This window comes from Chaetodon auriga, chromosome 10, assembly GCF_051107435.1.
Source record: "Chaetodon auriga isolate fChaAug3 chromosome 10, fChaAug3.hap1, whole genome shotgun sequence".
In the NCBI taxonomy this organism is placed as follows: domain Eukaryota; kingdom Metazoa; phylum Chordata; class Actinopteri; order Chaetodontiformes; family Chaetodontidae; genus Chaetodon; species Chaetodon auriga.
Genome location: NC_135083.1, coordinates 7586852 through 7603795, shown reverse-complemented (window position 1 = coordinate 7603795; position 16944 = coordinate 7586852). Strand labels below are relative to the sequence as shown.

General features: G+C 45.0%; 2 protein-coding genes across 4 annotated transcripts; one reads left to right on the top strand and one right to left on the bottom strand.

The window, feature by feature from the left end:
• Positions 1-246: 246 nt before the first annotated feature.
• On the bottom strand, positions 247-6794 carry aaas (achalasia, adrenocortical insufficiency, alacrimia). 3 transcript variants are annotated; one of them, XM_076741213.1, is made up of 17 exons: positions 6653-6794; positions 6305-6455; positions 5920-6047; positions 5542-5597; positions 5356-5447; positions 5209-5255; positions 4637-4735; positions 4100-4243; positions 3155-3275; positions 2909-3033; positions 2530-2590; positions 2334-2424; positions 1966-2062; positions 1666-1733; positions 1475-1556; positions 1272-1356; positions 247-483 (listed from the first exon to the last, which is right to left on the bottom strand). In XM_076741213.1, exons 2-17 carry the CDS (start codon positions 6422-6424, stop codon positions 328-330), a joined length of 1572 nt encoding a protein of 523 aa, XP_076597328.1. In that variant the 5' UTR covers positions 6425-6455; positions 6653-6794; the 3' UTR covers positions 247-327. The 3 variants fall into 3 exon arrangements, with proteins under 3 accessions (XP_076597328.1, XP_076597332.1, XP_076597331.1); XM_076741217.1 differs by having other exon boundaries at positions 1966-2059; positions 6653-6791; XM_076741216.1 differs by having other exon boundaries at positions 6305-6448; positions 6653-6761.
• A 330-nt stretch (positions 6795-7124) lies between these two features.
• Positions 7125-16884, top strand: map3k12 (mitogen-activated protein kinase kinase kinase 12). The gene is made up of 14 exons (XM_076740161.1): positions 7125-7629; positions 8931-9454; positions 10546-10729; positions 10851-11042; positions 11152-11310; positions 11597-11755; positions 11924-12032; positions 12235-12344; positions 12614-12730; positions 12838-12972; positions 13087-13810; positions 13904-13971; positions 14143-14440; positions 14733-16884. The coding sequence occupies exons 2-14, from the start codon at positions 8992-8994 to the stop codon at positions 14886-14888; spliced, it is 2874 nt and encodes a 957-aa protein (XP_076596276.1). The 5' UTR covers positions 7125-7629; positions 8931-8991; the 3' UTR covers positions 14889-16884.
• Positions 16885-16944: the final 60 nt, after the last annotated feature.

Genomic DNA, 16944 nt, shown 5'->3' with positions numbered 1-16944 from the left:
AATCAACCTTATTTAGTCTGCATGCCGTCTGCTTTGAGTATACTTTGTTTTGTCACTCTGCTAGTGTGAGCACACTCCATCCTACAATCCTCTGGTTCTGCTGCTTCGACGTTGTTTTCTTCTCCAAGCTGTTCAGTGCTTCAGTACTCTTAAAAGGGACATGTTTCAGTTCACATTTGATCATGGCCTCAGAATAAAGTTGAGTTCAAATTTTTTGACAAATCAGAGAACAAACAAGTGTTAGAATATCAAGAACTTTCTCCACATTTATTGACAATCCATGATGAAAACAGTGACTCGTGATGTGTGATGGTGGCTGAGGGTCGGTTAAGACATGAGCTCTGTAAAGAGCGACTGATTGGCAAAGTCTGTGGGCTTCGCTCGAGGCCGTGGCAGTAACGGACTGCCACTGAGGCCAAAGTGCGGAACAGCAGCGCTCAGGAAGTAGAAAGGCACGTGGGTAATTCTTCCACTGGACCAACACTGAGAACAGAGAGAGAAAGGTAACCTTGGAGGTGGAGTCCAGAGGAAGCAGCCAGTGCAGTTATACATTCATCAGGGTGTCTGCAGCGTTCAACAAGCTAAATCTGACACCACAGAGAACACAAGTTATACCAGATGTACATATCGTACCGGCCAAAGCATGAAAGACTGATGGAAATCCAGGAGGAACGATATGCCCCAGAATGATTTATTATCATATCACATTTATTTTAGTACTTCTGGGCAGTTCATGATATATAATTCCTTATTATATATTAATGTGACCCGGACCTGGATATGTGGTGGAAAATTGATGGATAGATTAACTGTTAAAAATGATGAATTCACTGAAGTTAATTTAAGCCAAAACCAACAATTCTCCATTATGAGATGACGAGCTTTGTAGCTCCTGTTGTTAGCTACAGTTTGCAAAACGTCTGATAGCTGAGCGACTGACACCATAAGAAGGATTAAACAGCCTCTCACGCACTTAATACACCATTAAAACAATCTCACTTTTAGTTTATCAATGTAAAATATCTCCTGTCAGCCAGCAGTGGAACACAAAAATATTCAAGAACTAGCATTATTGTCTGAGAGGAAAGAGAAAATGTTTTGTAAATTTAAGGCTTTTTAATTCCTTCTAAGGCTGTCGTTGTGGAAAATGAATTCAACTGGTTTTGAGACTTTGTAAGACCTGCAGATCCTGTTTGTAGCTCAAACCACCACAAAATTTACTAAAACTTAATACGACAGAAAAGATAAGCCATTTGTAAGGCAGGACTGACCACAGTGAGCAGAGCCCCGTGTTGGAAATTTGGGTGGAACTGCATCAGTCTTGGCTCTGCGTCGGGCTCCCCTTGAACAAAACCACTAAACAGAGAAACGCAAGAAATATTCAGCACATGCAGATGGGATACGCAGTAGTACTACAGTGAGAAATGGAATACTTTGACCTCTACTAAAGCCACACAAATATGAAAGCACAAACCATGGCAGAAGCTCAAAAATGGGGCTGGTTCTTGTCTTAAACACAGCGATGATTGCCGGTCTGTCGGCTGCCTGTGGATCACCTGAAAGCGCAGTTAGACGGACGTGAGTTATTAAAACTTACACTAAAAATGACACCAAATAAAAAGTGACTGAGCTCATCGGGGTGAATAGAAGAAATGTGAGAAAGACCTTTGAGAAGCACTGCAAGCCTCTCTCCTGTTGGGTCCCAGGCTAAAGACTGGATCTCTCCACCAACACTGGCAGACAAAGGAGACAGAGGTGAGTGACACTGAGCGGCTGTAGATGCAGACATGAAGTCAAGCGGCACTGAATACCGCCTGCCTGCTGATTGGTGCTCATCAAACGCTGTTATACATATTTTAATCTTTTTCTTTCAGTCTCGCCATTTCTCTCTGGGCCTTTTTTAGAAGCCCTGCTCATCACCATTTTTAGCTGTAGTTAAGTTAATTAGTGAGTTAGAGCTCTTACACGATGTCTCCATCTGGTGTGCTAAAGGTTGTCTCTGATAGGTCGGCCACCACTGCTGCTGCCGGTGGCCCCTTTGATGTGATCGTAGGAACGCCTGCTGAATGACAATGACACCATACGGGAGAACTTCTTTTACAAAATGCTTCTTAACTCTTCAATGCATCAAGGTACAACCCTGATTCCCAAAAGTAAGTAGTAGTAGTATTAATATCCTTTATACAATCATACGTTCACAAAGTGGTGAACCTCGCTCCATAAGTTTTTAATCCAACTTTAGAAGAAAACAATTGAAGCTGCAAATGAATTATGAACATGGCTGACTATTATGTAGACAAAGCTGGTTATTGTGTATGTAGCCTGAGACAGACCTGGTGCATCAGTGAAGGTCAGAGCGTAGATGACCATCTCTCCCTGTACGCTGAAGAGGAGTCGACTCCCATCTGGACTCCAACAGCCAGACTAACCAACACAGACAAATTCATGAATATTTAAGAAATACGCGATTTAGAAAACATTTGCCATCTAATTGCACAACAACTTTGAAATGTGGTGAGAAGTGTTCACCTGGCAGCGGCCTTTCACGCATGGCCAACGCTCACAGGTCCACATCCTGGTCTCCCAAACCCTGAAGACAGAAACTTTCATTATCCGCGTGTAAAAAAGCTACATCCTGTCCACTTATTATCTCTTAACACCTGCTAAACTCCAGACTATGCCACTAATCCCTTACATGTTCATTAATATTCATGAAAGGTGAGCAGGCCTCGATTATTAACACAGCGAGTGGCCATTGACTTCACACTAATCATGAAAGAGAAAATTTCACACACGCTCACTGGCAGCTTTACATATCTTTCACTTGAAATGTGCTACAGCAGCTCTAAGAGGAAGGCAGATTAGAACATCCAGTGAAACTTTCCATCTCTGAAGTGGTTTGTCTAACCTGAAAAGAGCAGATGGTGTAGAAGCCAGGACATGGCTGCCATCAGGGGACCAGGACAGGAAGCTGACCCCACCTCCTCCAACACGCTTCAGTGGCACACAGCTTTCAGAAGCTACATCCCAAACCTGAAACATACATTGATGCCAAAGGCACAACAGTCCACAGAAGCTCAGTAAAGAAACTCTCTTTTGTAAATACCCTTAAGTAAGATGCACTGGACTTAAAGGTGAAGCGGCTGCCTCGTACCATCATTGCAGTGTCCATAGGCGAGGCGGACACGAGCAGAGATCCACTGGGAGACCAGGCGATGGAAGTGACGGGGGAGTGCCCGGGATGAGACAAAACTTGAGCACAGCCTGATGAAGGCCTAGATGGGTCAAGAGGAAGAAGAGCGGCGCACAGAAAGAGTGTCAGGGTTCCTGCAGTGTTCACACACTTCAATGTAAGACCCCTTTAATGCATAAAATCTAACAACATCACAGAAAACCAGCAGAGACAATAAGGCCAATTACAGTGCACAGAATTATTGACATTCATATTACCGTTTTGCTGACTTTCTATAAATCTGGTAAAAATGTGGATGAAAACCTGGCTGATGAGTCAAATAAACGGTCTACCTGAGCACAAGGTTTCAATGTCAGAAAAACAAAACAAAACAGTTTGGCTGTCTAGACCTGACTGCTGTTGGACAGCTGCTTTTGTTTCAGCTCATATGAGACCATATTTAAGGTGTATGAGACTATTAGACTAAAGCCAAATCGTTAATCTCAGTTATGTCAGTCATCAACTAAAATTTCACAATCCTGACAGCCCCACCAGTAACATACTTAATCAATTAACTTGACCTGGACCCAGACAAGTGGAGAAAACTTGATTATTGAGTTTGCCCACACTTGCTCATTTTTAGACAATTAGCTTGACAGCTAATGTAGCTAAAGTATGAAGTGTTTGCTACAAGTCTGATGGTGCTGATACAACTGCAAAAGAGGATCAAACAGCCTCCTGCATGAGAAACCCACTGTCGCACCAGCTTCAATTGTAGTTTACAGATGTATGACGTCTCACAACAGACAGGAAATAGACAAAACATGGGATCTTTGGAAATTATTATATAGTATAATACAGTTTATTTTTTTATGGGATTGAATTCAATGATTTAAGACTTTTCAGGACACACACGAGTTTCTGTACCTGGTCGACAGCGAGCAGGGGTCCACATGCCAGACCAGTAAACAGTTTTGACACGCGACAGCGAGGGCAGACGCACACAGCGGCTTCCACTGCACAGCTGCAACACTCCTCTGCAGACGGTGCTTCAGTGTTGGGGTTGTGGCGCTGAGAGACAGAGAACAAGGGGAGACTGAGCAGTGACAATGCTGCGACAGAACGACTGAGGGGCCAGAGAACAACGTCGCTCCACGAGGCTGACATGCAGTCACGTTTGTAGTCTGTCCTGGAGACAAACAGCTTTGTGTGATTGAAATCAGAGGTTCACTGTTGCATCGAAGTATGTCTACAGACCAACACTGACATTCTGTTAACATGACAAGTGAACAGATGAATAGACATTTATATACAGTGTACCACAACTCTGCTGCTCTGTTTCATGCTACTATTGTTATCTCCCACTGTAAAGATTTGATCAGCAATCGTCTCTTTAATGATGAATATGCAGGGAAAACATTATTCTATGAGCAGTGTGTCCTCTTCAGAACTTAGTTACGGTACCTTTTGGGGTTGTAGATCTTAATGGAATCATCCAGTAGGGCTACAGCAAATTTATCTGTATGAGGATGCCAGGCAAAGGCTCGCACCACACAATCAGACCTGGTAAAGCAAGAGGGATTGGAGCAGAGAAAGGTCCCAGCCTCTTTAAATGTGCAATTTTAAGACAAAAACATGAATTGCAAATGTAATCAAAGATCAAACACTTTTGCAAATCATTCATGTAAAGGCAAAAGTAATGACTTTGCTTTCATGGTCAATTAAAATTATCATCATTTCATCTATAAAACATCAGAAAACAGTGAAAATTTCCATCACAAAGTAATTAAACATCTTGTTTTATCCCACCAACAGTTCAAAACCTAAAGATGCTCATTTTACTTTAATGTAGGACAAGAAAAACAACAAGTGTCTGTTGAGGATAAATTTTCTGTTGATCAGCAAAGACTAATCAACTAACTGTTGCTCTATAATTACATTAAAATAAAAAGCTCTTCACCAACATGTCAGCTCACCGCCAGTTTCTTCACAATAAATATTTTCAATCATTTGAGAGCCAAAAAGTTGGCACCTACCAGTTCAGCACCTGTGAAAACTCAGCAATCATGTCCTCACTGCTCAACTACAGAACAAACGACAAACAGGTAAACCACATTTTAATGCATCACAACAAACATTTGGTGTATTGTTGTCAACATATTTAAGCAGCAAGCAAAACTTACGGTGAGGTGAGGAAACAGGGAGCTGTGGAAGGAAGAGACCTTTCGGAGCAACGCCAGCGTACAAGCAGAACTCACTGACAGCCATTTTGGCACTACGAGAGCACAAGACTTTAATGTACACACATATCAGTGGATACACAGCATCGGGTCATTGTGTGTTAAAGCCAGATAGAAGATTTCACGCACCCTCTGTATGTGAGTTGGTAATTTCATTGAGGAGCCCTGTGAAACCACCATCCCTCCTGAAATGGACAGAGTAAAGCTGCATAAATTATCTTTGTGGCTGAAAGGATTCTTAGCAAAACTATTGATTTCAGCCTCAAAAGATCTGTGTTGGTCAGGCCATCAGAACATGGTAACTCTGCTCTCGTAGACAAAATGTCCAAATGATTGAGCTGCATGAACACCTCTTCAAAGCACGTCAACAAAAACTGAACATTATAACCTTCATGACGTTTGGATTTATTGTATGACCCTTGCACCTCATAAACTGACAAGAACGTGTGTGTGTGTGTGTGTGTGTGTGTGTGTGTGTGTGTGTGTGTGTGTGTGTGAGAGAGCTACCATGCTGCTGCACTCCTCATCCACAGTGTTTCAGAGTGGTCCAGGAAGGCAGCCTTGCTGCTGCTTTCTGTGCGACTGTGGAGCTTCAGAGACTCTCGGGGGAAATACAAACTCAGGGGACTGGACTCCTGCAGAAAACACACGACCATGTAATGAGCCTTTACGGGGCACCGTGTAGACGCAGAAGCATTTAACGACAATACACCACATGATTGTCTTCTGGTCCACGGTCATGCTGTGATTTTGGACCCCTGCCCACATCCACCAAACGTGTAATTTATAACTGAACCCACTGGGAAGAGGATCAGTATTATGTCGTTTCGTTAGACGTTCATAGTTTTATCATATCAGCGTCTATAGTAAACACAGCAGCTCTGAATCAGACCTGTTTCAGTCGGTCGTCGGTGGTGGTGGTGGTGGTTCCCGATAGCAGCTCGTTGTTGGCCTCGCACAGGGTGGTCTGTCCGGAGGGCAGCGGAGGAGGAAACAACGCCAGAGAGCACATCTTCAAAACGGTTAAACTCCAACACTGGATCCTGGAAACACACCATGGGTCAGTCAGGTAAGTTAAACAACACGTTACTCACAGAAAACAGTGGACAGTCGGCTGGTTAGCTAACACTAACGGTTAAACTTAGCTAGCTGGCTCTGGCTAACCAACTGTTACTTTAACGTCGTCCTGGTTTTGGCAACAGCAACAGTTGCTTTTCGTGTCATTGAAAATGGAAATTACCTTGTAGTGTGTCCTGTGCCGTGAAGCCGGTTATCGCGCTCTGTATTTCAAAACAACAACATAAAACTACATGTTACTTTACAGTGGCACTTTTGTTTCCTTACTTTGAGCCAATCCCGCCGTGTGAGCTACGGCAAGCAACAGGGACATACAATGCGGAGTTCAGTCTCGAAGCGCGGAGTCAGTGTGCTGCCCTCTTCAGGACACAGCGCGACATTGCATCCACACTGAGCCAAACAAGTACCAACTGTTTGTTGTCAGAGTTGAATATATGAATCATTTTATTCAGCTTCTACAAATCGAGTTATTTTCACGTGGATTTTTCAATGCAGCGCGCTTCTCCATATTTATACTGCTTGTTATTATGTGTTGTCATGTGACACATAAGATGCTGCCTTTCCCTCCTCACCAAAGAGGGCAAAGCGCATGGTCAGTTGCACATCAGCATCCTTGACGCCGGCGGGGAATCGGTGTGTCTTGCTCAAGGACACATCAGCAGCAACAGCAGCAGCAGATGCGGATGCTGCCTGACACAGGACCCAGGACTGTCTGGCGCATGGCTCAAACATTGAATCAATGAATGAAATGCGCCCATAACGGCGCATTTTTGGGAATGGAGACGATGGATGTGACGATGGAAAACTGATAGCAAATTCCGTGTGTTTGCAGAGGATGGTGGCAGCGACCCCTTGCGGCACAACTCGCATTTCCGTGACGTCAATTCAGCACTGGGAAGGAGACAGCTCCCTCCCCCAAAAAACCCAGCGCGCCTCACGTTGCATGGGTCCCCGGTTATTGATAACACAATTTGCCCGCTGGGATCCATCCCAGTAACGTGAAACTCGTGGATCTAGGGACTGGAAATACAACAGGCAGCCCGGGCCGAAGAAAAACAACGATTTGCTCGTTATCACCGACAAAATTGAAAGCCGAGCCCACCCCTTCACTTGACAACGCGACATCAACCAGGCAGAAAGGTATGGGAATGTCACACTATCCGGTTAAATGCTGATTGAATAAGAAATCAGGTATCACAGGACGGTGAGGCATGATGCCGTTGCTTGGTGCGGTAGCGTTCATGCCGCTCACACTGCACCAATGAACTGATGCTGCCAAGAAACGAATCATCGTCGATGAACGCTAGAAATATCATATTTGTGCAGCCAGAAAGCCCTCGGTATGAAATATTTGTGTTGATGCCAACGCTGAGTAAATGTACAGACGCTGCGGCAGTTTCACTTGGCATGGACCATAGTAGGCATCGGGCTTGCAATTCATGCACGTCGGCTGTGATGCTGCTGAGTGTCATCATCACATCCTCGGTTATTTAAAGATTGATCTTCCTGCGTTTGTGTGTGTGTGTGCGCGCTGCTCCCTCGCACAGGCCCGGTGGTTGTTTATTGCCCGTTTTTTCACGCTCTCATTTCGCTCAGTCGCCGTGGCTCTTGTCATGCAGTGGTGCAGTACAAGAAATGGAGCTGGAGTAGGATATGTGAATTGGATACATGTGCTTGCTCTCTCTCTCTCTCTCTCTCTCTCTCTCTCTCTCTCTCTCTCTCTCCCCGTCGTTCTCTCACACACATGCAGGCACGCACGCACGCACGGACGTACGTACACATCCACATTGGGGTGATTATGCAATTCGTCATATTCTTCAGATTTGTACAATGCTCTTTCCCTGATGCATGACGGACGACGTATGGGAGCTGCTGAGTGGCTTTGGTCTCATCTTATGAGACACTGATGCGCCTCAGAGGGACAGTTGAAGAACAGGTGACCGTTAAGGATGCGGACGGTACAACCTCTTCTGGTCGATTCATTCATAAAGCCCATCTCCACTCTGGGTGATGGCTCCACTGGGCAGGCTGGGTCTCCCATTCATAGACACACAGATGAGGCTTTGCTGCATGATTCAGACAGAATTCGGTTGTGGAAATGGACTGACTGAGTGGTTAAATTGGGGGACTGGCTGGATGCCCAACTCACAGCGTGACTCCATTGTTTTGGTGTTTTGCATAGCTTGAGTCAAAGAAAAGTTAGTGAAAACTCCAGGATCAAAAGAGACAGTAGGTATGAAGGCAGCAGGCTCTTCAGCACTGGACAGCTCCTCACTGCAAATGGAGCTGTCCATTTCCCTCGTGGAGCTGTCCAGTGCTGAAATCTACACTTGTTATCTTGAGAGGCAGTGAGCATACTGTTTGCCTATTAACACAAGGATGAAGTATGGCTATACTAACAGTCATCAATCATTCTTGTTATCATAAATCTTCTTCTCCAGGCGTTCTTCTCATCTTTCCATCCTCCATCCACCCTAACCTGCAGTGTTGGGGAAACCCCTGATGAGTGGGACCTGTATCCATGAGCCCCGTGCCCCTTCCCCCTCCCTGTCAGGCTTCAGTACCCCCATCTCAGAACCCCCCTATCGAAGACTCGATGGAGACACCCCTGCCTGCACCCCCGAAACGGACCTGACCCCCACACAGTGTGTCCTCCGTAACGTGCTGTCCATCGACACGGGTGGACAGGTGGCGCCGGGCGGCAGTAGCCCTACTCCCAGTGATGGACCCTCAGCCCACTTTGACAACAGCGTGCTAAAACTACATGAACATGAGGCCTGCCAGTGTGGCGGCGGGGCCGAGGCCGGCCACAGTCCAGAGGCTGGCGCTGTTCGGAGCCAGTCAGAGAACATTCGGCTACAATCAGGAAGTGGAGGTTTTTTGGAGGGACTGTTTGGCTGCCTAAAACCAGTCTGGACCATGATTGGAAAGGCCTACTCCACTGAACACAAACATAGCCATGAAGGTATGTGAAGATAACAGTAAATGCTCCACTTCTGAGCTTGTGGATGAAGCTTGAACTCCACAATAGTGAAGTACCAATACAATAATCGCAAAATACATAATTACAAGTAAATGTCCTGCAATAACACGCAATTACACGATGCTTTTCTGTCAGGGATCACAAGCCAAAAGTTTGGGGACCATCAGTTTAATCTTTAACAAAACACTGCATTTTATAAGCTTATCATATTTTTTATGTAAAACCTTAATCTGAAAAGTAACCACTGACTACAGCTCTCAGATAAATCTAGTGGAGTAAAAACTATAATATTTCTCAATGAAATGTAGCGGCGTGGAAGTGTACAATAGAATAAAACTACAAGTGCTACATATAATACTTGAGTACATTACTTAAGTAAACTGACTTTGCTGTTTTCCAGCACGAGATCTCGATTATTTTCATTGCTCTGTGGCTGCCACGGTGTCCTGCTCGCAGCATGACTGTGATTAGGGGTCCGTCAGTGAGTGTTCACAGCTGGCCAGGGGCAGCAGCATGTGCGTGTGCCTCTGCTGCAGCAGCACCCCAGAGATCTCGACACTTCAGTGGACCTCATGAAGAATTGATCTGCCTGTCTCCTTTATTCTGCCCAGCTCGTCTCTCTTTAGTGACCATCCTCTCACAGTCATTTAAGTAGAGCCAGTGTGACAGATGACAGACAGATTAGACTTGGATGTTGTTTTCCCCTCGATTTCTGTCTTATCTCCGGATAGAAACGTAATGGTCTGCTGGATAAGTTGTCAATATGCCATTTGTTTGAACATGACCAGCGCTTTGTATGATGTAATTGTGTCCTGTCAGCCCTTTCTAATGTGTAGCATGGAGCTAGCATTTGCTCAGCAATCCCCCTGACTCCTTCCTGTCCAAACTGGCAAGAGCACATATTGACATTTGGAGGCTTTACAATGTGTGATGGATGTAATAATTTAAGTATTTGCTCAAAGGGTGTTATTGAGAACGTCCTGTAGCAATTCTCGTGTTAGTTGTTTGGAACACTTCATGATTTGACAGTTACTCACAGTTTGTTTGTTGTCGACTTGTTGGTCTGCATTTAGAGTCCTGGGAGGTTCCTTTTGAGGAAATCTCCGACCTGCAGTGGGTGGGCAGCGGGGCACAGGGGGCCGTCTTCCTCGGCAAGTTCCACGGAGAAGACGTGGCTGTAAAGAAAGTGCGGGACATCAAAGAGACTGAGATCAAACACCTCCGCAAACTCAAGCACCCCAACATCATCACTTTCAAGTGAGGGAACTCCTGATATCCTACAGGGTTACATTTCATTTGATTGCAGAAATCACACTTTGATATCTTTCCCTTTTTGTTCACGTGTACTATTTTATCTGCCTGCCGTGCTCCCATCCAGGGGCGTGTGCACCCAGGCTCCTTGTTACTGTATCTTGATGGAATACTGCGCTCAAGGCCAACTGTATGAGGTGCTGAGGGCGGGCCGTAAAATCACCCCCTCCCTCCTGGTTGACTGGTCCATGGGCATTGCAGGTGGCATGAACTACCTCCACCTCCACAAAATCATCCATCGAGACCTCAAGTCCCCCAAGTAAGCCGACACACTCAACACAGCTAGCTTAATGAGAAATTCAGCCAATACAAGGCCTGAAAATTTCGTGACCGATTCCTTATTGTTTCCATACTCCTCATGTCTGCAGCATGCTGATTACACATGATGACCTGGTAAAGATCTCTGACTTTGGCACCTCTAAGGAGCTCAGTGACAAGAGCACCAAGATGTCGTTTGCTGGCACCGTAGCTTGGATGGCTCCTGAAGTGATTCGGAATGAGCCAGTGTCAGAAAAGGTGGACATCTGGTAAGTCTGACAAACTTTGACATATGTTATGTTTATGTTTGTTATGTTTTCCCTGGTAGAAGAACAGATATTGTGTCAATATATTTTAATGTTTCAAAGACATTCATTCCTCTGAGGGATTTAAGAATTGACTTCCTGATATTGTGTGTGTGTGTGTGTGTGTGTGTGCTGACTGCTCTGACTCAACTCATTTTGCTATGTAATTTTTTTCTCTGGTCTCTGTGTTTAAAGAGATCTTGACCTCCGTGAGACTGCTTGAATAAATCAAGCTTTGCTTAACTTTAAGGTCTTTTGGAGTGGTGCTGTGGGAGATGCTGACCGGAGAGATTCCTTATAAAGATGTGGACTCATCTGCCATCATCTGGGGTGTGGGTAACAACAGCCTTCAGCTGCCCGTACCCGAGAGCTGCCCTGATGGCTTCAAGATCCTCCTCAGACAGTGCTGGTGAGTAACGCCTGGAAATGGGCAGTTCGATTGAGGAAGGAGAGACAGAGCAGTAGACGGGTTGGGGGTGGATGCATGAGGGGGCGTTCGTCTGTGGTTTAAGGACTTTATTGATTTTACAGTGATTTGTAAATGTATACAGCTGTCTTTCCCATCTTGGATTTGCAGGAACTGTAAACCCAGGAACAGGCCCTCCTTCCGTCAGATCCTTCTTCATCTGGATATAGCGTCAGCTGATGTCCTGTCCACTCCACAAGAGACGTACTTCAAGTCTCAGGTACGGTTGCTTCTCCGAGTCTGAATGTGGAAGATCTGCAGATGCACCGAAACACATTACTCATGCATTTAAATGTGCACAGACAGACACAGATACTCATGCTTTCACGGTAATCAGACATTAACTGCCACACAAACGAGAACTGGGTTTGAAGTCAGCTCTGGCTGGACAGAGCTGGCTAACAGAAATGTGCTCTCATCAGGCTGAATGGCGAGAAGAGGTGAAACAGCACTTTGAGAAGATTAAATCTGAGGGTACTTGTCTCCACCGGCTCGATGAGGAACTGATCAACAGACGCAGAGAAGAGCTCAGGTCTGTTTTTTACTTTTAGATGTCAGCTCCATAGTTTCATAACCAATGGTGTCACTCTGTACCGGATTACTTGCAATCAGTAGATGATGGTGCTTAAGATATGTTAGCTTACATGGATGAGGCCACTTTCGCTCTGTCCCATTTCTCGATGTCATTCCTTTGTCCGCCCCTGTGGATGAAATAAGTGCCTCCAGTGCATGTCTATTGTGGAGGATTTGGAGTCTCTCATGCGGATGCACAATGACATCAGCAGCCTCTTTTCTTCTCAGGCATGCTTTGGACATTCGCGAGCACTATGAGAGGAAACTGGAGAGGGCTAACAACCTTTACATGGAGCTCAGCGCTGTCATGCTGCAGCTGGAGCTCAAAGAGAAAGAGCTGCAGAGGTACAGATAAATCCATGAACTCAGGCTATATGTTTGTAGCGTTCTTTATGAATTAATAAGCTGCTTTTACACTTTGGCGTCATTTGTTTTGGGGGTTTTTTTCCCAGGAGAGAGCAGTCTCTGGATAAGAAATATCCAGGTTTGTTTAAGCACCACAGCTCCAGACAGAGCAGCTCCTCCAACTCCATGGACAAACTCATCAAGAAGAGAAATGTCCCACAGAAACTGCCCTCAGGAAAGAGGTCTGAGATCTCATTTCAGTCGTTATTTCATAAAAGATTGATACTGAAGTGGATAAATGAATATTCATTAGGCTTGTGGATTGTAGTTGTTGACTAATCCTCCTACTCCTTTAGGCCAGACATCCTCAAGTCTGAGGTAATCATTCCCAAAATGGATTCCTCCGTGATGCAAGTCACTATCCCAGCCTGCCCCAACAGAAGCTCTACTTCTCCCAACCGGTCCCGGAGGGTAAAGACCCGCCATCGCAAGCCCGGTAAGGGCAGCAGTGGCGACCTGGCTGGACTTAAGGCGAATCAGTCGTCCCCTCATAGGGACACAACTGCCCAAGCTAACAGTTCTACCACTAACACCTCCAAACAGCTCCTGGAGCCCTCGGCAGCCCTGCGGGGCCTCAGTCACGAGCAGCAGCAGAGGCAGCTATCCTCCTCCAGCCCTGACCTCATCTGCACCACACTCGAGGCAGAGGGCCAGGGAAAAGGGGAGTCCTCTGTGGGTGGGCTCGAGAGGGGGGGCAGCCTCAGTGCCTCTGCAGGGTTAGGGGGATCGGAGGTGGGTGCAGGGGGTCTAGATGATCTCACGGAAACTCCTCCACGCAGCGACACGCCGAGCGAGGATGCTGCATCATTCCCGTTCTCCAGCAGCCCAGATTCACCATGTGGCAGGGGGGCAGCAGCAGGGCGGGGGTCTCTGGGATCTCCACGTCTGCCTCTAGATGGAGAGGATAAAGAGGATGGAGCTGGAGCTGTCAGGTTGCCGCGGGGGGCATCAGGGGGAATTGGGAGTCAGCACCTCACTCCTTCAGCCATTCTGTACAGGGCAGCTATCACACGCAAACAGGTACTGTGTCAGGTGTCTGATCGTATCCTCAGCATTCCTCTGGTCACACTATGATCATTTTCACTGATGCATTTTTCCTGTTTCTGACTACAGAGGCGTGGAGTGTCATCAGAAGAGGAGGAGGGTGAAGTTGACAGTGAGGTTGAGTTACCACGGAGACGGTGAGTAACTTGCTGTCCTTCGTCACTGGAAAATTCCCTCAAGCCATCTTCCCTCTCTGACAATCGCTGATTTATTCAGACAGCATAAAATGACTTTTAATTTGAGTCGTTCTTTCTCATCGTCAATTCTGCGATTTCAAATTTTGATATGTTTCTTTTGAATTTCCCCAGACGTCCGACCAGCATCACCAAGTGCCAGTCGGTGTCCACCTTCAGCTCAGAGAACCTGTCGGTGTCGGACGGCGAGGAGGGCCACACCACCGACCACTCTCACAGCGGCACCCCCGACGTGGTCAGCACGAACACTGACGACAGGCTGGACGACCGCAGCGACGACCTCCTCTCTCAGGGGTCAGAGATCCCAGCGGACAACACTGATCCCGCGCAGGCTTCTGATGGCCTGTCGGAGAGAGACGGAGCTCTGGGCCAGACCAAAGCTCAGCTGGACGGCGGGCAGAATCCAAATGAGGTAAAGCAGCTCCACTGAGGGTTGCATGTGTCAGTTTGTGTCATCTTCTTAAAATGATGTAAAAGTACTCACTTCAAAAACCAGAGGTGGAAAGTAAATAACTACATTTACTCAAGAACTGCACTTAAATTGCATTTTGAAGAACTTAAATATACACATATATCCTTTTTACTGCATTTCAGAAGAGAATATTTAACTTTTTCGTCCATTACATTAATCTGACAAATATGGTTCAGATTGAGATCATATGATAAGGTTAAAAAATAATAAAATTTTCCTCTCTCGCTTGCAGAGTCGGGCCCTGTGTGATGACTCTGACTGTGACAGCGCTGAGCTGGATCAGTCAGGCAGTGGAGAACCCAGCCGTCCTCCCAGTGCTGGAGCATGGGTGTCGCCGTCTCAGCCCTATCAGGGGTCGCCCCAGGTGCCCCATACAGGACCTCCATAGATCACTGGACACTAGCAAAGACCTCCAGCTACCCTACAGTGAACAACCGTCACAGGCGTACACCAATCTGTCAGTGCAGTACATTACTGTTGTCATGAGGGATCACACCTATTTCACTGCTCAGACTATGACAAGTTGACTTATGGTGTCTCATAAGTTTGTTGGCTGGCAAACCTACATCAGATGACATAGGACATTTGTCATAACCTGACATCAGATATTTTGGCAGCTTGTGACATCAGATAAGTGTCATTTAAGTTCAGTAGAGGGTTTTTTTAGGCAAAATAGTTACCAAGGTAACCTTAGCCATTGCTCCAGTTCAGCAAAAACCCTTCCACAGATGCACACGCACGCACAAGATACCACACTTGTTGTCCTTTAAACACTCTAATCCTCACTCTGGGAGCATCCTCCATGATACTCCACACACTAATGCATCAAATACTAATGAATAATAATGTAAATATCCATGACATACCACATGAGAAATATCTAACTTTATTTTATTTGTAAGATAAAAATGTAAGACTAAACGGTATGCAGCCCTGTGAACAAATGCATGACTACATGTTTATAATTTATGGTTCGAATGTGTCAGTTTTATATTTTGTGAAAGTTTACACTTTTTTAATCCTGAAAGTATTACTTTAGTTATTTTGTTTTTTGTTAATAAATGTCAGCACTCAAGAAAAAAAAAAAGTCGAAATGGAATGAAAATCTCACCAAGACATCGATCATGATGCATAATTAGGATTCTCAGTAGGTAATATATTATTTTTTTAACCCTACTACTACTGAGTTTCAAATACACGTCTGAGGTTTTTTATTAAGCTTATCAAATATGTAATGGGATGGGAGACTTTTGGGTTCATCCAAAATGCCCTTCTGCTCTGCCAATTTCTGAAACTGTGGGATTTTTTTTTTTTAATCTTACATTTGTGCGTTTGAAAGGTGTGCGTGTGTTCATAGAAATGACCTCTGACCTCCACTAGCAATGGTAACCACGTAATATCTCAGCAACAAACACTTGTGCAGGTGCTGTAGTGAAATATTTAGCATTGCTCTCTCATCATTATCAGACTCACAATAGGAATTTAAAAAAAATGTAAAAATGTCCAAAACAATGCAGCAGAACCTGAGATACCACCGTTAATCCACACGTTCTCCTTACTGGTCAAAACCTGCCGCCTACATTACCCATAATGCAACGTAAGCGACAAGCCTTATGTCGGAGATTCACGTGTGTTATGCTAGTAGCGGCTAATGTAGCCTCAGGCAGAGATGAGGAGCAGCTACAGAGGTCTGGTAAGCTAACTTCTTCCTAACACCCCACTCCCAGATATTGTGAGGGCTACAACTGTCGATAATTTTGGTTAAATTGATCATATTTTCTCAAATTAATCGACCATTTGATGGCAAACGGCGAAAAACATCAGTGTTTTGCGAAGCTCGTGATATCCACAAACAAATGTGTTGTTTTGTCCACAACTCAAAGATATTCGGTTTGCTGTCACAGTGAAGAAACCCGAAAATAATCACTTTTAAGAGGCTTAACTTTTGCCTCAAACCATTCAACTTTCGTTGACTCATGAAACGTCACTTGAGGCCGTTTAGTTGTTTCATACTACAAGACCTAATAAAACTTTTTCCACATATGGAGTAGTGGAAAAAAAAAAAATCGACGTTAATGTTTAGAATTGGTAGCATTCCCCTCAAAGTAATGAACCAAATGGACTCCTGTCGGTCACAATGTTGATAGGCTTCATAAAAACCTCAGCTGTTCCTTTTACCCTTTAAGATAACTGCAGAAGTAGCCCAATAAGGAATAGAGCACTTCTCTGTGGTGGTTACTAGTAGAACAGTAAGTATCCTTTGGGTTTGAATAGAAATGTTTTGTTTTTATACAGCATTGCACATTGTACCTGTAACATAGGAATTATATCAAAGCAAAATATTATGAGCAACAATAAATAATGTATTGGTTAAAAAAAAAAAAAAGTGTGATGTTTGTTTAAAAAGACAGGACGTATCACTAGTTTCCTGCGTCGCGAAAGAT